The following is a 22,065-nucleotide window of genomic DNA, read 5'->3' as shown; positions in this document are numbered from 1 at the left end:
GTGATGATTTGATGTTTTCTTCTGGGCAGGGGCGTGCACAGGAATTTAGATTCCAGCATTTTTGGAGGGGCAAGTTCTGTGCCCCTGCAGGGGTCCCAGGGACAGAGGAACTGTCAGCTCCCGTCGGGGTTCCAGCACTGGAGGAGCTAGCGTGCTCACCCTGCCAGGGCCCTAGGACTGGAGGAGCTTGCGTGCCGACCCTGCCAGAGCCCTGGGGGCTGGAGGAGCTTGCGCTCTTCCTGCTGGGGCCCCCAGGCATCCAAGGAGCTCTGTGCCACCTGCCAATTATTGGGGGGCCCATGCCCCTGGTTGCCCCCCCTTTTGCACCCTCCTGCATCTGGGTCATTGATAAAATGGTAATTAGCAATCCCTCTGGAAACACACCTGCTCAGCAGTGTTCCCTCTCATTTTTCCCACCATATGTGGAATGAATCACCTCCATATTGGTGCACACACCAAAATTCATGTTGCGGGGGTGGGCCCAAGGGGTTTGGAGTGTGGGAGGGGCCTCAGGGCTGGGGCAGAGGGTTGGGGTGTGGGGGGTGATGGCTCTGGGTGGGGCCGGGGATGAGGGGATTGGGGTGCGGGAGGGGGCTCAGGGCTGGGGCAGAGGGTTAGTTTGTGGGGGGATAAGGGCTCTGGCTGGGGGTGGGGGCTCTAGGGTGGGGCCGGGGATGAGGGGTTTGGAGTGTGGGAGGGGCCTCAGGGCTGGGGCAGAGGGTTGGGTTGTGGGGGGATGAGGGCTCTGGCTGGGGGTGAGGACTCTGGGATGGGGCCGGGGATGAGGGGTTTGGAGTGTGGGAGGGGCCTCAGGGCTGGGGCAGAGGGTTGGGTTGTGGGGGGGTGAGGACTCTGGGATGGGGCCGGGGATGAGGGGTTTGGGGTGCAGGCTGCTCCAGGGCTGCAGTGGGGAGAGAGGACTCCCCCCAGCCCTCTCTCGCTGCAGCAGCTCAGGGCCAAGTCAGAGGCGCCTCTCCACAGCCATGGCAGCACCGGCAGGGCTGTGCCGGGCCGGGGGAGGGGCACCTCTCCCCACCTGCACGGCCCTTGCTAGACTGCTGCACGGCCGTGCGGCTGTGCAGCTTACAGGGAACTTAGCTGCTCAGTGATGATTCCTTAACCGTGCCCCAACCAGCTTGTCCATGCTGATTCCTGCCTTGAGTGCAGAGGACCAGACTAGATGACCTCTCGAGGTCCCTTCCAGTCGTATGATTTTATGCAATTATCTAATAGTGCTGGCTGAAAAAAGCTTGAAAAAAATATTTTTCCATCAGACAATGCGGCTTTGTCAAAATTTAAATTTTCTGTGGGAAATTTAAAAAGAAATGGCAGAATTCTTGTGGTCCATAATGGGGCAGGGAGAGACCATGGTGCATCATGGGAGATGGTCAGGGAGCAATGCCCGTAGGAGAGAATGGGAGTGCGAGGGATCCGGAACTACAGCTCCCATGTGGCTGCTCAGGCAGGAGCAGAGATTAATGCTGATGTGAAATAAAATGTTTCCTTTCAGAACCCCAATCTGAAACATTCGATTTGGGAATATCATAATGTTTGTTTCTATCTAAGTATTTCATTTGGACATTTTTGAATTTAATTTTTTTCAGAACATGAATATTTTGACATTTTGGGCCCATTTGGGGAGAAATGGAAATATTAAAACATCAGAATTTCCCATGGGATGGAAATTCTCCTTACTGATCAGTCAGTCATTTTCTTTGTCTCCCATGCCTCCACCTAATGTGTACACCTGATGTTTACACCACACATCTGATGTGTACACCCATGAGTATCTATATCTGTCTCATCTATGATCTAATCCATTTAATTTATCCATCCATCTGTCTAATGTCTAATCTACCAAGCGTTACCTCTAATCGATTTAATCTCCCTGTGCATCAAATCCATATATCCATCCATTAAATCCATTTAATCTCCCTATCCATGCAATCCATCTATTCCTCCCAACAATATACTGAGTCTTTCTCTTTCTCTAATCTAATCTACCAAACCCATGTGTCTATCCATTGTCAATTTATCTAGTCTGTTCCAGGGATTTCTAATGCACAGATCCCCATAGTGCCTAGTTGCCAAGGTGCAGTATCTAAGTTTATCTGCCTGATGCTAACCCCCCTCAACATCTCCTCAAGCGGTAGAGTAAGTAGATTGGTTAGTCTTATTGCTGCTTTTGTCAATAAAGAAAGCAAACCACAGAGCTCACCACAGCCGGACGGTGTCCTCCAGTCATAGACGGTGATGCCCTGTTTCTTGCAGATGGCTGCGTAGACCTCCAGCGCCTGGCACAGGATGTTCTTGGCTCCCCCGTTCAGACACACGTCGTAGATGCAGCTGTCAAAAATGTCCTCAGGGCTCACTTTGGGGTGACACTCTCTGAAGGGCCCTCCCGGTGCTTTGCTGATCAAACCACAGTATTCGTCGCCCCCGTAGATCTTCTGCTTGCTCTCATCGCACGTTGGGCATTTCCCTTTGCAATCATCCCAGCAGAAAGGGTCCCGGTCTTTGACTTTCCAACCCTTGGCCCATTCCACGATGGAAGAGACTCTGGTGCCATTGGGTGATGTCATGTCATCGCCACGTTTTTGGTTGAAGTCCCCACAGAGGCCGCACATGGACCCATAATAGCTGCTGGGGAGGGTGATGATCAGGTGCCAATTCCAGTCATATGACACCTGCAGACCAAAGTCTGTCTGCAGGATAGCATTGAGACCGCTCTGGTAGAGCTTGATTTTACCATCTTCAAGGGTCACCGGCAAGCTGGTGATCACGTCATTGATCTAGAGATAGGAGGAAAGAACCAATCATTATTTCTCTTTCAATCTCACCTCTTACAAGTTGCTCTTCTGGGACAATACAGATTGGAAAGCCCAGAATTAAGCACTTGAGAGCTCAGCGATAAAATGTTCTCTGTCCAAGGGACCTGGCTGTGGAATGTATTCCCAGTGCAGTATAGATAAATCTAGAGTCTGACCAACTTTAGGAAATGCTGGAAGACCCTTCCATATCATAAAGCTTTCCCATCATAATGACAATGACATTCACAGCTTGAAACCCACCTAACTCACCACAAAATTCCACCTCAAGTAGAGTTTTGTATAGTCCAAAAAGAGAAGAATAACCCAAAACTCCATGGATTTCACCAGAGCATTTACTATTGTCAATATATATTTTATGCAGAGGATGCTTGGATACTGTGGTGTTGGCTGGCAGTACAAAACCAGAGAGAAAAAGAGAGGGAGAGATGGTCAAAATGTTTTAAATGAAAACAATTTTTCAAAATGAAAAACTTGGCTTCTTTATTATCGGTTTTCTCTGAATACAAACTGTCAGCATCCTTCTTCTTCTTTGTGCGTGGTCATGTTCTTCTTTGTGTTCAGTCACTGTAACTCTTTATTGTGTTCAGCCGTGGTCATCTTTGTTTTTGTTTTTGGTTGTTCCTGTCATTTACTGAGTATCATCACTGTAGTCTCTGTTCTTTTTTATGGACATTCATCACAGTGCATTATTGAGTTTGGTCATCATCATCTTTGTTTTTCTTTCTGTTTGGTCATTGTTGTCCTTGTTCTTCTTTGTGGTCATTTCTCATCACCCTTTGTTGGGTTGGGTCATCCTCATCCTTGTTCTGTGTTGGTTTTGGTCATCTTTGCACTGTACCAGGTTTGGTCCTCATCATCTTTGTTCTTCCTGGTGTTCAATCACCATGGCCCTGTATTGCATTTGGTCATCACTGTCCTTCAATGTGCTCAATCCAAGGAACCAGTTAGCCTGTGTGATTTGGAGGGGCAATGTGGCCTAGAGAGACTGGTGGAACAGGAATTCTGGGAGGCCCAAGGGGACCAGGTGGCCCATGTGGTTCATGGAGACAAGATTGCCCTGATGACTTGGTAGGACCCAGGGGCCTGGAGCATATAATTTAAAATCCGTTCATTTTTGGCTGTTCAGATTCCTATGTGATGTTGGCATTTTGGATCTTTTTTCTTTTCATGGCCACTTTGAGACCACAAAAAGCGGATTTTTTTCAATGAAAATCCAAAAGTTTTCAATTCTGAAATTTCTAAATATAATTTGAATTACCCATTTCAAAATGAATGACATGATTCAGTGGAAATTCTTGAAAAGCAAATAAAAATATTGGTCCTTTTTGTATGAATGGAACAAAAAAGATTTTGCAATTCTCCAAAGAATACTTGGTCTTCAACAAGGTAGATAGATAGATAGATAGATAGATAGATAGATAGATAGATAGATAGATAGATAGATAGATAGATGTGCATGAGGATGGATAGGATGGATGGAGAGAAAAAGAGATGTCTGTGGGGGATAGTCAGAGCGATGGATAGATGTGTATGGGGATGGATAGATAAAGAGCTTTGTACGGAGATGGAAGGGAGGATGGATGCACAGGTATGAGGATAGATAGATGTGTACGAGGATGGAAGAGGAGATGGATTCAAAGATAGACATATTTGGGGGGGTGGACGGGGAGAAGTTTTTATTCCAAATGTAACCTCTCCAATCATTTTTGCATTTTGTACTCACTCTGATTTTCCCAACTTCCTTCTTGTAGATGGAGATGATGTACCCGTAGACATAGATGTTGGTCAGACGCACGTAGGAGACAGCCTGGTTGCCCCCCCTGTTGTCGTTCTTCTCATTGATGGTGAAGGGCACCAAGGTGGGATCGGTCCCACAGTACTTGGCAATGGTGTAGGTGCAGGTGCCCTGGAAGTCAAATTTCAGCCCATCAAAGGTGTGATAGTGTGGGTCCCCCCAGCCCCAGCAGGTTCCAGTGTAGTTGGGAACACACGTTGCACGGCCGTTCTCAATCTTGCACGTCTCCTTGGTCCGGCACTTCAGGACTTTGCAAGGATCTGAAAGGGGAGAAACCCCAGCAGTCCGTGAGTGAGAGCTAGATGCCAGGCAAGCTCGGGTCAGCATAGGCCCAGTTATTGTCCAGAACCAACTGGCCCACCAAAGTCATTCGGAAGAGGGGCCAACCAGAGAGGAGTCAATGAGAGACAGTTTGCTACAGATGAGAGACCTAGACTATATGTCCCTGCTCAGTGATTGATGAGGAAGAAATTCCCTTGGCTTCTGTAGAATCATGGAATCAGATGGTTAGAAGGGACCGAAAGGGTCAAGTAGTCTAACCTCCTGCTAAGATGCAGGCTAGAAGCTCTGCCTGAATAGGGATTAAGTAAATAGGTAGAGTAAGGACCTCAACATTTGACCTAAAAGGCAGGAACAAAGGAGACTTTTATTTACTTCTTGACTGTCAAGTCCCTGATCCAAAAGCCAAGGATAAAATCAATACTTGATTTCACATGTCCTGCCTCCCAGCCCCCCATCTCCTACCCATAAAACTCATTAGATCCCACTCCCCTCCTAGAACTAGGGATAAATCCCAGGAGAACTGGCTCCTAGCCCCCCTGCTCTAACCACTTGACCCCACTCCCCTCCTAGATCTAAGGATAGAAACTCTACTCTGGGCCAGACCCTCAGCTGTTGTGACTCCATTGAGTCTGCTCTAATGTCCAGTTCTACAGTCACCTCTCTTCTTCTTTCACTCACTCTCTTTTACCTTTGTTGATACATTGCATGACTCCATCTCTGATCTCACAGGTTTCATCACTGGCACAGCTGTGGGCCTCACAGGTGAATCCTTGGAAAGGAATACAGGTGCAGCTTTGCTGGCACTTGTTCTTCAGGACCGTGTTGTTGGGCTGTTTGAAAAAAGGAGAAATAATACAATGTAACCCAGACAAATATAGTTTTACAGTGAGGAGGTTTTCAGTTATATGTAGCCCATATATGGGTACAAAAATCACATCTCTTGTCTCCCAGCCTCCCTAACTCACCAGATCTCACTCTTCTCCTAGAGCCAGGAACAGAACCCTGGAGTCCTGGCTCCCCCCCCCCCCCCCCCAGCTCTTTTCTTTACCTCTTGACTGTCAAGTCCCTGATCCAAAAGCCAATGATAAAATCCCTGACTTGATTTGACAGAGACCCCACTCTCCTTGAGAGCTCGCTATAGAACCCAGGAGTCCTGGGTCCCTGCCCCCTTTTGCTCTAACCACTAGACCCTACTCTCCTCCCAGAGCAAGGGACAGAAGCTATTAGTTATCATTCCCAGCCACCCTGCTCTAATCCACTAGATCAAACTCCCCTTTCAGAGCCAGGGTTCATGGAAAGAGAATTGCACCATTAGTGTTGTTTGCCTTTCTATAGAGATTTATGTATTGGCCATTGGCAAGTGACAACGGACTGAAACAACATGGCTGATGAGAGCAGGGCGTGGAGGAAGCGAACGGATAAGAGTTAATACCCCAGCAGGGGGCGGTACCTTGTAATATATCCCCTTGTTGAAGCACCCACAGCTCTGTAGAGCCACGCAGCCCTGGCCATCGAAAAGGAAGCCATCATCGCACTGGCAGCCTTCGGCGCAGGTGTCTGGGCACTTCCTGGCGTCAGTGATCCTGGCACAGGTGGTGGTGCAGAGGTCGGCGCACACCTCATAGTGACTGTTGGCCGGGCAGCGCAGAGCTAAAGCAGAGAGAGAAGTAATTGATGGCTGGAGAGATCTCACCCCACAGCTTAGAGGGACAGACATGAAGGAGAGGAGAATCTAACAGTGACGAGAGGACCAGGTCACCTTTATAACGGAACATGAAGTTGTTGGTTCCCACCCAAAGGAGTCTCTCAAGAAGCCCAGCGGCCTGGAATGAGATACCTAGAATCGCTGTCCCCGCCCTGCAGAGGGAGGGGAGCGAGTGGGACAGGCCCTTGTGCTATACCAGCATCACGGCACTTACGACAGAAGGAAGTGCTCCTCCAGGGCTGGATGGTGACCCGGGCCTCTTGGCAGGCCGTCACATAGCTGTGGATGCTCTGGCACAGGACCTGGGAGTCTCCGTTGCCCAGGCACAGATCATACAGGCAGTTGTTGAAATACACAGTGGGGCTGACTGTGCTGTGGCAGGCGGCGAAGGGGCCGTCGCGGGCCGTGAGCAGCCCGCAGTAGTTGCGCTGTTTGAAGACATCCTTCTTCCTCTCCTCACAGACCGGGCAGTTGTTCCCGGCGCATCCGTCCTCACAGGCCGCCCCCGGGATCGGGACTTTCCAGGCAGAACCGAACACTGCCATGTTAAGGGCCGCCCTGCCATTGGGGAGCAGGAACTCGTCATACCGAAGCCCGTTGTAGTTCCCGCACAGGCCGCACATCTGGCCCTGGTAGTTCCCTGGGATGGTGACTCTGGCGTGGTAAACCAGGTCGTAGCTCACGGTGAGGCCGAAGTCCGTTTGCACCAGCATGTTCCCGCCGTGCTGATATGCTTGGAGCTGCCCATCAGCCACGACCACAGGCAGGTTGTGGGACACCCCGTCCACCTGAAAGAGACAGAGCATTCCCTGTGATCCGGGGGAGTGGATGCTGTAGAGGTGGGTTATGGGCAGAAGATAGGGTCTCAGTGACACCTGGTTAAATCTGTAGTGACTCCACTGAACTGAATTAAGTTAGGGCCAGATTCTCATCTCACTGATCCCAAGGTAAAACCAGAGTCACTTCTTTCAGGGTAACAGGGTCAGGTCTGGATTCTGATCTCAGTTCCCTGGGGTTAATCTGCAATCATCCACTCACTGAAATGGGGTGAGGACTGGATTCTGGTGTCACTTGTACCATTCAAAATCCATAGTCCACATTTTTTAGTGTGAGGCCTCTGGATTTACACTGGTGTCAATGAGGTCAGGATCACACACTCAGTCTTTGATCTCAGTTGGGATCTCCCCAGAGAGTTGATTCTAATGACTGACCTGTGAGACAAATGCTCCTTGCATTGCCACATCAGTGGGGCTGCCCCATTGCAGGGTTCACCCCACGGGATCATCTTGAGCAGGACTTACCATGACAAGCCCCTTCTTGTTCTGCAGCAGGGTGAGCGTGAGCCCGTAGACCTCCACGGACACCAGCTTGGTGACAGACACCTTCCCATTGCCCCAGGGCACATTATCCACCTTCACGGCAAAGGACGTCAGGTTCCCGGTGTTGGTGCAGGTCTTGGCCAGGATGTAGGTGCAGGTGCCTTGGAAATCGAAGGCGACCCCATCGAAGGAGAGGTAGTGGGGGTCCCCGGCTGCGGAGCATGTTGCGGATCCGACAGGCTGGCATTTCCGGATGCCATTCACCAGCTTGCACTCCTCATAAGAGCGGCAGGTCAACCCCTTACACACCACCTCTCCGCTGGCCTGGCACACACACTGCTCCTGGCATGTTGGGTGGAAGGTCTCCCCAGCCTTATAATACAATCCCAGGTAGACACATCCACACTGGGATATAGGGACGCACTCATCACCGCTGAGCACAAAGCCCTCATCACACACGCAGCCTTCCCAGCACTGGGCCGAGCACTGAACTGGGGCGTAGAGGCTGCTGCAGGTCGACTGGCAGCCCCGGGCACAGACCTCGTAGTGGCTGTTTTGGGCACAGGAGAGACCTGCCATTGAAACAACAAGACGGTAGCATCCCATAAAAGAAAACTAGATGGAGTCTGAACTATGTAACAATGTAAGGGCTGGAGAAGGGAGCCTGATGAAAGCCCTGGAGAATGGAGTCTGTTGGGTGCAGTATGGGAAGCTGCCAGGCAAGCTTCCTTCATACTGTGCCTTGCCAGTATGTTGTTGCAGGACCCCTTGTCAGAGGAGAGTTCAGTCTCCATGGCCCCTTCAGCTCTTGGCCTCTTCTGACACTGGCAACTCAGGGGTATTTAGTTCCAGTTATTACCGTGAGCTCTGTGACAGGCTCATTTGTACAGTAAGGACCTGCATGAGATTCACATGCTCATGAAATACAGGCCCCATATCCCATTCCCTGGACAACCCACACTGAGTCAACTTCTCGACCCCAGGCAGGGCCTGGATTGGAATTCGCACCCTTCAGGCAACAGGCCCTGAATTCCAATTCCCTGCCCCTGAGCCAGTCAGGTACCCTGTCTTGGGGTGAGATCAGAGCTGGTGCCCCCTAGAAGGGAAAAGCCCCATATCATCTCCCATGCCCACCCTGACCTGGCCAGTCCCCCTACCCTGGGGCTGGATCAAAGCCTGCACCCCCTAGGGGAGAAACATCTCCTATCCCCTTCCCTGAACACCAACCAACTTGGCTTTCCCTTGAGCAAAGACCCTGTTTTCTTTCCCTCGTACATTAACTTTCATCCCAGAAGGCGGTCCCAAGCTGCTTCCACTTACTGCAGAAGGAGTTGGTCCTCCAGGCATATATAGTCACCCCAGCAGCATGGCAGGCTGCAGTATAGCTGGTGATAAGCTGGCATATCACGGCTTGTTGGCCTTTGAATAAGCAATAATCGTACACGCAGTCTTGGAAGTAGCCCTCAGGGTCGACTTTGCTGTGACACTCTCGGAAGGGGCCGCTCTTGTCTAGGAGGATCCCACACTCCCCATTCATTCCTCTTTGGCGTCTCTCAACAGCTGCTAGATCTGAGCACTCATCCTTGGCAACCTCCACACAGCCGGGGATATCCTTCACCTTCCAGCTCTGCCCAAAGGCCGTTGGGTTTGGGGCCAATGTGCCGCCCCTCGTGGTCAACTCATCTCCCTTGTCTCCGTTGAAGTTCCCACAGAGACCGCACATGGCTCCAGCGTAGGTGCTTGGAGCAGTGACAGTGATCCGGCCCTGCCAGTCAAAGGCGACGGTGAGACCAAAGTCAGTCTGGATCACTGCTTCCTGCCCCCTCCGGTATATGGAGATCTTGCTGTTGTTGGTGCTATATGGTAGGTTGATCAGCACGCTGTTCACCTGGGATCAATGCCAAAGGATCAGTGAGAATGGTCTGACACTGAGAAAGCAACTTTGAACCTGCAGAACCCCGGCCCTCTAAAGAACTTTACAGGTAGAGCTGGTTGAAAACAAAACCCAAATGGTGAATTTTGATTTCATTTTCATTCTGTTCATTTTTTATTTTCCTTTTTTAAAAAACTCTTTAACTATGTTTCCATTTGGAGATTAAGTAGTTTTTGAAAATGAAATTTTATTGATTCCAAAACCAAACATTTTCAATTTGGGAACGTTTTGTCAGCAGGGTGACTGATTAAAATTGCCAATACAAACCTCCTCCCAAATGAAGCGCAATGCACAATCACCGATGACTGTAGATAGAAGAATAAGAGATAGGGGTACAATGACAAAATGCCAAAGAAAGAAAGTTATGGCAACTAAACACAAAAAGAGAAGAAACACAGAAAGGCTGACAAATGAACATAGAAAAGGAAGAAAGCTAATGAATCTGAGGAGAAATAACTTGCAAAAGCTGGTCAGAATTCTCCATTAGAATGATTTTTACAGAAGAAAATGCAGTCAGAAAACTTTGATTTCCTGAAAAAAAAATCTATTTTCCTGACAAGAAAACCCAAATGAAATATTCATTTTGGGTCAATTCGACCTGAACTGGAATATTTCATTTTGTAACTGCCCCACAATGTTTCATTTTGAGTCAATTAAAAAGAAATTAGCTTCTTTTCCCTATTGTACATTGCCTTATGGGAGTTGTAGTTCTAGTCCCCATTCTCTCCTATGGGCTGGACTCCCTGGAGGACAACAACTCCCTGTAATAGATTTCCGCTCCTTGGAGCATCATGGGTATCACATTACTCTAGTTGTATTATGGGTGATATAGTCCCCAAGGAGAAAATGGTGTCAAGAACTACAGCTCCTATCAGGCAATAGGGAAATACAATTTAATCTTGAAATGTGGCTCAACAAGTTGGATCAGAACATTTCTGTTTGAGTTGCTTGAAATATTTCATTCACTTGAACACAAAATGTAATATTTTGACATTTCAACTTTTTACCCCATTTTGGGATGAAAACTCAGTCTGGAAATATCTAAACTTCCTCTGTGGTTCACAGTCCACATTTCACTCAGCTCCACTTGCCATGCAGACATACACGGAGAAGGCCTTATTTGTGTAGCAGCAATGCCAAAAGTAAGGTTCGGCTGATTATCTACATGAAATTACATCTGAGCTGGGGAAACTGAACAGGATTGCCAAATGTCCCATTTTCAACCGGAAAGTCCAGTCGAAAAGTGGACATGCCGGCCACCTGCGGGAGCAGCGCGGAGCCAGGGCAGGCAGCGAGCCTGCCTTAGCCTTGCTGAGCCACCAACCGGGAGCCACCCGAGGTAAGTGCCACCTGGCTGGAGAGCACATCCCGAACCCCCTGCCCCAGGTCAGAACCCCCTCCTGCACCCTAACTCCCTCCCAGACCCTGCACACCAACCCCCTGCCCCAGGTCGGAACCCTCTCCCACACCCAAACACCCTCCCAGAGCCCGCACCCCCTCCCACACGCTAATGCCCTACCCCAGCCCTGAGCCCCCTCCCGCATTCCAAACCCCTCATCACCAGCCCCACCCCACAGCCCACCCCCCCAACTGGAGCCCTCAGCCCCTCCCGCACCCCAACCCCCTGCCCCAGCCCAGAGCGCCCTCCTGCACCCTGAACCCCTCATTTCTGGCCCTACCCCAGAACCCTCACCCCCAGCTGGAGCCCTCAGACCCCCCCGCACCCCAACCCCCTGCCCCAGCCCAGTGAAAGGGAGTGAGCGTAGGGGAGAGCAAGTGACGGAGGGAGGGGGTTGGAGTGAGTGGGGGCAGGGCCTCAGAGAAGAGACGAGGCAGGGCTCAGGGAAGGAGCAGGACAGGGGGCAGGGCAAGGGTGTTCAGTTTTGTGCAATTAGAAAGTTGGTAACCCAACTGGAAGGGCTCGAGCGGGCAGGGAAGGGGGCTGCTGGGCAGGCAGCGCAGAGGGAGGTGGGAGGCTGCCGTGCAGGAGGGCTGCCTCCTAGTTCAGTGGAGCTGCTCCTGGGTGGCTACAGCGCTCTTCTGACCTGCACTCCCAGGCAGCCCGCTGGAGGTGGGGTTGGCAAGTCCTTTGGGGCGGCTCACCCTGGAGTCAGGGCCGGCTCCAGGCACCAGCCCACCAAGCTTGTGCTTGGGGCGGCACCTGGAGGGGGGCGGCACGGCGCTCCGGCCGCCGGGGAGAGCGGGGCCACAGCCGGGCTCGCCGCCCTCCCCCCGGCGCTCTGGCCGCCCTCCCCCCCTGCGCCCTCCCCCCGGCCGCCAGCGCTCTGGCCGCTGGGGAGAAAGCCGAGCCCCAGCCGGGGCTCGCCGACCTCTCGCCGCCCTGCCCCCGGCGCTCTGGCCGCCGGGGGGAGAGCGGAGCCCCCGCCGGGGCTTGCCGCCCTCCCCCCGGGGCTCCAGCCGCCCTCCCCCCCGGTGCCCTCCCCCCGGCCGCCGGGGGGAGAGCGGAGCCCCCGCCGGGGCTCGCCGCCCTCCCCCCGGGGCTCCGGCCGCCCTCCCTCCCCCCCCCCCGTGGGGGGAGGGCGGGCGGGGCGGGCGGCCGGAGGCTTTTTTGCCTGGGGCGGCAAAAAAGCCAGAGCCGGCCCTGCCTGGAGTTGAGGGGGGAGAGCAGTGAGTGACAGGGGGAGGCGGGAAAGAGGAGCAAATGGGGGACGGCGCCTCGGGGGAAGAGATGGGGAAAAGGGTCCAGTTTTCAGAAATAAGAAGGTTGGCAACCCTAGAACTGAGAGAGGCAGATGTGGGCATGTCCTAGATGGATGCAGCTCCAGACAACTCCAAATTCTAGCTGGGAGAATAACGGGTTTTTCAGTTTGGTGGCAATTCCAAAAACAAAAACAAAAACAAACAAACAAAAAAATCACATTGAACCAAAATGAAAGGTTCCAAAATTTTCAGTGAATGAAAAAGCAAATGGGGGGGGAGGGAGGGTGATGGGATGGGACTAAACTTTCCATTTGACCCAAAACAAAATGTTTTGGTTGAATTTCAAGCAGGTCTTGTGTTTAATTTTATTTCTAAAACTATCATAAAGGAAAATTTGAAATTAAAAGTCATTTTGAACTGAATTTATGTTTTAAAATGTCAAAATGGAACATTTGATTGTTTGGATTTTTTTTTTTTTTTTTAGGGTTCTTTCCAATTGAAACAATTTGGTGAAACTGACACAATCTCACAAAGTGTTTTCGTTTCGCCAAACCTGCACTTTTTACCAAAAAAGTTTTGGTATGAAAACCGTTAGCCACCTCAAGTCCAAAATATACATGGCAATTTCAGTGTGTGTTAAAAATGTGGTTGAATTAAACATCTAATCACAGTGTCCTGGGTAAAAGAAAAGGTAAAATGAGCGAACTCAGGAAAGAAGAAAAGAAGGATGACTGACCACAGGAAAGAAAGAAAGTTTCGGTGGCTAAACATGGCAAAGGAAGACAGGTCTGATGACTGACCAGGAAAGGATAGAAAGGTTTGATAAACTCACCATGACTCTGCCAGGGTTTTCCCTGCTGATCACAATGTCGACCTCATAGACTTTGACCTGCACAACTTTGGTGAAGGACACAACTTGGCTGCCCCGATGGTCGTTCTGAACTAGGACCTGGAAATCCACCAGGTCCTGGCTTTTGATGCACATCCCGGCAAACTGATACAGGCAGGTGCCCTGGAAGTCAAACTTCTTCCCGTCAAAGCTGATGTAGTGAGGATCCCCCGAAGCGGAGCAGGTTCCGTAGCTGCTGGGGTAGCAGTTCCGGATGCCATTCTCTACCCGGCACTGCTCCCCAGTCCTGCACCCTGTGGCCTGGCAGCTCACTTGCCTGGTTTGGGGGTCACAGAGGCACCGTCTGGTGCAGGCACCGTCCCCCCAGAATTGCTCTCCAAGGGCATATAGACGCCCCTGGAACTCGCACCCACATCCAGCCTTGGGGATGCATTTTCCAGCATCCAGCACGAAGCCCTCATTGCACTGGCAGGTCTCCACGCAGGGCGAAGAGCAGTTGTTAGGGGCCGCTTGGTCATTGCAGGTGGCAGGACATGCAGAGCCGCAAGCCTTATACTGGCTGTTCTCTGGGCAGGGCAGAGCTGTCAAAAGAACAGGACACTGAGGTCTCTGGGAATATTGCTCCCTGTAGCATTAAACAGTTTGGCACAGGTCTGAGGAGGCCCAGCTGGAAATTCTGCATCATAGCAGCCCCTAATGATACTCCTGAACCTACAGTGAGCTCTGACCCATAGACCTAGAGATGTTACAGCCCCCATCACCTTCAGTCCATGGCTTTGTCCAGTTTACCTTTAAAAGACTGAAGTAATGGGGCTCCCACCCATCCACTGGAGAAGATAATTCTGTAGGCTGATAGACTTCATCGTTTCCCCTTTGCTCCGTCTTGTCCCATTACTGTTAGATATACCCACTGGGAGTACCTTGAACATTTCCCCTACCCACTTCCTCACTCTTCAGATCCTCTGAGAGGGTTGTCTCATCCAGTGCTTATGCCTAATCTACACGAGAAAGGGTATGCCAGTATACCTATACCAGCAAACTCCCCGAGTCGGGATACTGCTTATACCAGCAAAAGAGTTTTTATGCTGATATAGCTCATACCATTTCCCCAAATGAATTAAGCTATAATGGCAAAGGGTCTTTGCTGGGTCCTGTGTCCAGCTGTGCTCACCCATGTTGAAGAAAGATCTAATCAGAGTGGGGTAGATGCAGAGAAGGGCTAGTAGGATGATATGGGGAAGGGAGGGCCTATTTTACGAATGTAGACTAAAAGAGCTTTGCTTATTTAACCTAGCAAAGGAGAGGATTAGGTGCTGACTCCATGGGTGCTCTGGGGCTGGAGCATCCAGGGGGAAAAAATAGTGGGTGCTCAGCACCCACTGGCAGCTCCATCTATCAGCTCCTCCCCCTCCACCCTGTGCCTCCCGCCCACCGGTGAGCAGCTCTTCAGCAGCATGCAGGAGGTGCTGAGGAGGAGGGGGAGAAATGGGGGCAGAAAGAGGCAGGGCAGGATGGAGGTTTGGGGGAAGGGGTGGAGTGGGGGCAGGGCCTGGGATGGAGAGGGGGGTCAAGAACCCCCAGGGAACTCAGGAAGTCGGTGCCTATGATGTGATTGCGCTCCATAAATACATCGAGGGAGAAAAGGTATTTTAACGGAAGGACAACATTGGCACAAGAACAAAGGAGGCTAAACTGGCCATGAGTCAGTTTACACTTGAAATTAGAAGTATTACAGATTTAAAAGTCACTATCATTGAACAAAAAAACTTCAGAAACAGACTTCAAAGAGAAACAGCAGAACTAAAATTCATTTGCAAATTTAACACCATTAATCTGGGCTTGAATAGGGACTGGGGGTGGCTGGCTCATTACAGAAGCAGCTTTTCCTCTCCTGGAATTGACACCACCTCATCTATTATTGGGAGTGGACGACATCCACCCTGATTGAATTGGCCCTGTCAACACTGGTTCTCCACTTGCGAAGTAACTCCCTGCTCTCCATGTGTCAGTATATAATGCCTGCATCTGTAACTTTCACTCTATGCATCTGAAGAAGTGAGGTTTTTACCCACGAAAGCTTATGCCCAAATAAATCTGTTAGTCTTTAAGGTGCCACCAGTTTTTGTTGTTTTTGTAGATACAGACTAACACGGCTACCCCCTGATACTTGAAATTAGAAGGTTTCTTACCATCAGAGCAGAGTGAAGTTCTGGAACAGATTTGCAATAGGAGCAGTTGGGTAAAGGACCTACCTAATTTGAAGATGGAGCTTGATAAAATTATGAATGGGATTGTATGACAGGATGGCTGCAACAGGAGGGACTGAACGCGATGATCCAAGAGGTCCCTTCCAGTCCCATGTTTGCCAGTGTAATTGCGTCTACACTAGGTTTTTTTGCCAGTATAAAAATGTTACAAAGAATCACAGTCCTAACTGCCATTATTATACTGGCAAATGTTTCAGGCATAGACCTGGCCTGAGTCATCAGTTAGCCAAGCTATGCACAGGCACACCTTTGACTGTTTCCTTCTTATTCAGTCCCCCCGCTTCTTTACATTATTTGCATTGGCCATTTTTAAAATTCCCCCAACAGCCAAGAGTGAGGCCAGAACCTCTGCTGAAATCAAAGAAATCCTGCTGATTTCCACCAGGGAAGGAATGTCTCATTGTCTTTAGTTTATAGGTGCCTAACAAACAGCACAAGTATTAAAAGAAGACAGAGATTCAAAAGAAGCCAACTGGGGACCACTGAGGTTTGATACAGAGAGATCAATTCTCATTGTTATGTTCCAAAGCCACTTAAACATCTATCTGTGCAGTCCTACCACATCCATGATATCTCAGAGTCTCCATGATATTTACACTCAGTTTTACAAATCACTTTAGACCTCTTGGGGGACCTGTTCCCATTTTGCCATTGGCTTCAAACTCTGCTACTAAAACCTGTTGCCTGAAGGTCATGAGCCAGCATCTCTTTGTCACCCTGGGAATACTCACAGCACCCTGTTGATATCCTCCACTCGGAGATGGCCACCCCCTCTCTCCGGCAGGCATCAGCATAGGTTGTCAGCGCCCAGCACAGCATCTCCTTGCGGCCATCGTTCATGCACAGGTCATAGACGCAGTTGTCCAGGTAGGTTTTGGGGTCAATCACGGAGTGGCACCGGCTGAAGGGGCCACTCCCCTCTTTGGTGATCCAGCCGCAGAAGGGCTCAGCTTTGAACCTGCTGACCAGCTCTGGGGAGCAGCTCTTGCATTCCCCGTGGCAGTCGTCCCAGCAGAACCTGTCCCCGTCCTTCACCTTCCAGCTCTTCCCGAACTCAACGGGGCTGGCAGCCAGCGTCCCGGCCGGGGTGGCAAAGTCATCCCTGGCATCCCCGTTGTAGTTGCCACACAGGCCGCACATGCTCTCCGAGAAGCTGCTGGAGATCTTCACCACCAGGTAGCTCTTCCAGTCATAGGAGACCCTCAGGGAGAAGTCAGTCTCAATGACCACAGAACCTCCACTCTGATACACCTTCAGCTTCCCCTCGAGCAGGGAGATGGGAAGGCGGGAGCGCTGGTCATTCACCTGGGAAAGGAACCACAAGAAACAGACATTGTTTTGGGTGCATTACCCAAAGGAATCTGGCACAGTGAAGGACTTACTGACCCTGCACTGAGGCTGCTCTGTGGCACTGCAGTACAAATAATAAATAATAATAGGTTGAGATTTGCAAGGTTAGCTAGGGGATTTAGCCACACAACTCCCATTAATTGCAATGTAGTTACATACCCAAGTCATCCTTGGAAATCTCAGACACAGATTTTTCTATATAAAGCCACCATGTAGCTTGTCATGCTCTGGTGAAGACAGAGGTAGAGAGTTACATGAGCAGAATTGTGAGAGGGAGGGGATCCCAGAGCTGGGATAGTAAAGCTGTATGTATGCGGGGCTGTGGGGGTAGCCTAGGGCTGGGATAGTGTGGGGGGAGGACACTGGGGGGCTGGATTGATGACCATCAGCCGATCTGTGTGTATTTGGGGAGCCCAGGGCTGGAGTTGCTGGGGGACTGTGAGTTGACATTGAGAGGCACTGGCACCACTTTGTGTGAGGAGAGCCCAGGGCTGGAGTAGCAGGGGGCTGTGGGTCAGGACTGAGGGGCACTGGCAGAGATGAAGGGGAAGTGAGGAAGGAGAAGTAGAGATGAAGGGGAAGGGAGGCTGGAATAGCAGTGAGTCGTTGTTCAGATCTAAAGTAGAAGTGTGAATCTCTATAGTAAAACTTTCCAGCAACTGCCTCTAGCAAATGCGATTTTATGTTAGCATCACCAAATCTACCCTTAAAACATAAGCAGAAAACAAAGTATCAGTATCTATTCACATTGCTCTCTTACCCTCACAAATCCAGTCTCATCTCTGACCACTGAGACGGTGACATTATAGACTTCAACCGTCACATAACCAACATAGGAAACACGCGTGTTGCCCCTGTTGTCGTTCTTGGCCTTGACACTGAACGACGGGAGAGTTGAGTCTGAGCCACAGGTCTTGGCGATGGTGTAGGTGCAGGTGCCCATGAAGTCGAAATTCCGCCCATCGAAGGTGTGATAATGTGGGTCTCCCTGGGCCCAGCAGGTGGATTCTGACTCAGCCACACACTCCGGGCGGCCATCTACAATCTGACACGTCTCCTTCTTCCTGCATTGAACAGTGCTGCAGGACAGGGTCGGGTTACCTAGAAAGATTCAACCGGCCAGTTATACAAGAACTCACGTATGCCATGTACTGGCAGGCATTGAAACAATCTGTTTGTTTGCTGTGCATTTTTCAGCCACTAGCAGTCTCAGTGCAGGATGAGGGGGCCGGTAAACAAAGGAGACAAAGCTTGATTTCAAGCAGTGTACAGCCTCTTTGTGTATATTTGTTGTCATTTCCCATCCTATGCAGTTCTTGGGGAGTGGAGTGTTGCCTGGATATTAAACACACACAAAAATTACTTACTGCCTGGGAATTATAGAAACACAAAAATTACTTACTGCGTGCACAAAGGCCAGCCGAGCCATATCCACTGCGCGCCCTCCCTCCAAAGCTCAGCAGACCGAAGGGAGAGGTCGGGTGCTGTATGGAAAGGGTACTAATCTTTGTGCCGAAGTTGTACTCTCCCCAAGAATACTCCGTGCCGGGGATCTGCCTCCACTGGACATTTCCTATGGCTCTCTGATCAGAGATGATCCTGCTGGACTCTGAGCTCTTGACTATGATCAGCACATAGTTCTCATAATCCTTCACCCCATCAATGTGGTAGGATTGGCAGTAGTTCGTGACGGGTGGGATGTTGATGAGGAATGGGTCATATGTGGATTTCTCATTTTTAGAACCAGTGAAGAAGAGAAGAACCTGGATGCCGGCGCTAGCAGAGATGTAAAGTGGGTGAGAGACTCGGACTTTAAATTCAACAACCTGCCCGGCCAATATGTTGCGGGAAGCTCGTGTGGGCCCTGACTGATAGTCAATGCGCGTGTTTTGGGAGGCGACGATGTACGCAATGTCATACTTGTTCTGGAAGGACAGAGGAGGGACGATGTATGTGCTGCCCCAGCTGGAGACGGGCAGGAGCTGCTCGAAAGCGTGATCACAAACGGTGTTTTGTTCAGCACAGCTGTGCCCAGTCAAGACGGCCACATGTTCCCGAGACTCGATTTTGGTGCCAGATAAATCTGCAGCACTTTGCAGTTGCAAGGCTTGGTAGGGAGCGAGGGCAACAGTGAGTTTGCTCCCAGCAGCATACATCCACCGGTTGAACATTACAGCCCCTTTCAAGTAAATATCAACTGTAGTGGGAGCCTGCCCTGCTACGACAGCAAACTCTTTGTAGCTGCCTCCATATTTGCCAGGGGGAGTTACAACGTAATATACAGTACCCAACTTCTCAATGGGATACACTACAGTGGTATCGATGGAATTGGGCTTTGAGTTAACTGACAGGACAGAGATGTCTTTGTCAGCCTGAATCAGGATGGTGCTATCAAATGTTTGGCTCCCAAACATCTCTACCGAGGCTGGGATCTGCACGGTCACCGTCTGTCCTTCTCCAACAGGCGTCACTTTCCGGAACGTACCCTTGTTCACCGTCACAGTAACCGTAGTGGAGGCATGGTAACCAGTGATGAACAGCTTGCAATCTGCTCTGACATTTTGGACATAGTTTTGCATGAAGACCGTAATGAATTCTTTCCCATGGAAACTTGCTCTGCAAAGACCTGAAAGTAACAGATTGTGGGTTAAGAAAGAAGATCAGAAACTCCACACCAAATCACAGCTGGGAAAAGAACCCAAGTGTCCCAACTTCCAGATTCACTGCAAGAGATACTAGTCACCCACCCGCGGTGGGAATAGAACTCTGGAGTCCTGACTCCTAGGCCCTCTTAGTTCAACCCTAAATCCCACTTTCCTTCCAGATTTAAAAGTAGAAATGAGAAGTCCTGATTCCCAGATGCTTCTGCTTTAACCATTAGACTATCACTCTCCTCCTGGAAAAGGGAGAACATGGAAAAGAAGATCTATCATGAAGAAGAGCAAATACAAGGATCTAATAAAGGTAGAAGAAAAATATAAAGAAGGTTAAATGTGAAAAATGAAGAAAGCAAATCAACCATTGCAGAGATGCCTGAATTTGAAAAACAAGAACCACTGAATATGAACACAAAGAAGAAGACTACAAAGAAGTGCCAACAAACACAAGGACAAGGAAGACCAAATGTGAGGAAGACCAGAAAACCACGAAGATGAGAACCAAACATGAAGAAACTCAAAACTGATGGAGAAGAATGACTGAGCATTAATGAGAGAAAAGATTGAGCAAGAAGAAGCTAGAACAAGATAGTGAGTGCAATGCTGATAGACGTTGGTGGGCGGGGGTCAAACTGGGGACCTTTGGAGGTTAGTGCATGAGCCTCTACAGCAGTGGTCCCCAACCTTTTTGTGGCCAGTAGCACATTCATGTTTTCAGAAGAGTGTGGCGGGCGCCAACAATTTTTCAAGGCTTATTTTGTATTTGTACATTAAATTATACAAAAAACATCATATTTAATATTACATAATATATGAATCCAGAGAGAAGAGAGAAGCCGGAGAGAAGCCGCAAGGACAGAGAACACCGGCGCCCGCAGCCCCAGAGTACTCTGTCCCCAGCAGGCACGGGGCCCGGCTTCTCTCCCCTGCTGGGCACTAGGTGGGCCCCGTGCCTGCCGGGGACAGAGAACACCGGCGCCTGCAGCCTGCAGCCCCGGAGTTCTCTGTCCCTGGCAGGTGTGGGGCTGCGGCTTCTCTCCCCTGCTGGGCACTAGGCGGGCACACATAAATGTTAGCTAAGGCTGTAGAGCAGACTTATTTTCTCTCTCTCTAAGTGGTCTTGATGCCACTAGATGGGACAGAACACCACACCCAGGAGGTGTGTGGGTTACATGAACACAAAGAAATCCCAAAGTGAAGAAAACTGAGCATGAAGACAGAAGAAGAATGAGCATGAAGAAATCCAGACTTGAATAATAATATTGAACAAAAGAACACAGCAGAAGAAGATTGAGCATGAAGAAGATGGAACAGTATGAAGAAGAAACATGAAGAAATCCAAACTTGAAGAAAAAGGTTGAGAATAAAGAAGACGGAAGAAGAATGAGCATGGAAAAAATCCAACTTGAAGAAGATTGAGAAAGAAGAACAAAAAGTATTAAGAATTTCAATCAAAGAAGAAAACCAAATAAAAAAGTAATGAATTACCATAGATAAGAAGAGGAAGAAGAAGACCAAACATAGACATGACTGAGCACAAGAAGGCTAAAAAGGAAGATGAAAAAAAATTAAAAAAGAAAAAAAAATAGAAAAACCAACAGGCCACATTTTTATTTATTGTTTCTATTTACATTTTTCAAAAAACAAAAAATTTCAAGGTGGGGAAACCCATCAGTTTTGCAAAAGTTATTTTAAAAAGGCCATTTTTAATAAGAATCCTTTTAATTTAAAAAACCGTAAGCCAGCTTGACTATTTAACCGTCTGAAGACACCTGTGCAACTTTGAATGGTGCTTAGGGGCAGTGTACTATTGTGGCTAAAATTGGTCACTGGGATTCATAAGACATGGTTCTGTTCACAGGTCTGACCTTGGCTTGCTGGGTAATTGTAGGCAAAGCACTTCCCCTTTCTGTGCCTTCATTTCCACAACTGTAAAATAGGAATCATGATAATGACCCGCTTTATAAAGCACTTTGATGATAAGGACTGGATAGGAAATGATATTCCCATTGAGAATTTTCAATATTTCTAATTTTTTTCCCATTCCAAATTGGAATGAAATGTGGAATGCTGAAAATTTTTGCAAACCAAAACTCTGAATTTTTTCTCAGTTTGAATCAACTGGAACATTTTGAATTGATCATTTCAAAACATTTCATTCCAATTTTGATCTTTTTTTCACAGTTTTAGAATAAGTAAATTTACAGGTCAAAACAAAAAGTCACTTTGAAATAAATAAATTAATGGAGATATCCCATCTCCTAGAACTGGAAGGGACCTTGAAAGGTCATTGAGTCCAGCCCCCTGCCTTCACTAGCAGGACCAAGTACTGATTTTGCCCCAGATCCCTAAGTGGCCCCCTCAAGGATTGAACTCACAACCCTGAGTTTAGCAGGCCAATGCTCAAACCACTGA

General features: G+C 49.3%; 1 protein-coding gene across 1 annotated transcript; it reads right to left on the bottom strand.

The window, feature by feature from the left end:
* Positions 1-1,702: 1,702 nt before the first annotated feature.
* Positions 1,703-19,572, bottom strand: LOC135892203 (IgGFc-binding protein-like). The gene is made up of 12 exons (XM_065419915.1): positions 18,396-19,572; positions 17,754-18,094; positions 16,375-16,948; positions 13,359-13,957; positions 9,253-9,820; positions 7,915-8,504; positions 6,828-7,401; positions 6,359-6,558; positions 5,597-5,738; positions 4,555-4,886; positions 2,219-2,792; positions 1,703-1,734 (listed from the first exon to the last, which is right to left on the bottom strand). The coding sequence occupies exons 1-12, from the start codon at positions 19,570-19,572 to the stop codon at positions 1,703-1,705; spliced, it is 5,703 nt and encodes a 1,900-aa protein (XP_065275987.1).
* Positions 19,573-22,065: the final 2,493 nt, after the last annotated feature.

The sequence above is a fragment of the Emys orbicularis genome, chromosome 20 (genome assembly GCF_028017835.1).
Source record: "Emys orbicularis isolate rEmyOrb1 chromosome 20, rEmyOrb1.hap1, whole genome shotgun sequence".
In the NCBI taxonomy this organism is placed as follows: domain Eukaryota; kingdom Metazoa; phylum Chordata; order Testudines; family Emydidae; genus Emys; species Emys orbicularis.
This window is presented reverse-complemented; position numbering and strand designations above follow the sequence as displayed.

Coding starts and splice junctions, on each gene's coding strand:
- LOC135892203 (XM_065419915.1), bottom strand. CDS start 19,572: ATGCAAAACTATGTCCAAAATGTCAGAGCAGATTGCAAGCTGTTCATC. Junction 16,949..17,753: donor ATGAGACTGGATTTGTGAGG/GTAAGAGAGCAA, acceptor TTCCTTTCCCAG/GTGAATGACCAGCGCTCCCG. Junction 5,739..6,358: donor ACAAGGGGATATATTACAAG/GTACCGCCCCCT, acceptor TTTTTCAAACAG/CCCAACAACACGGTCCTGAA.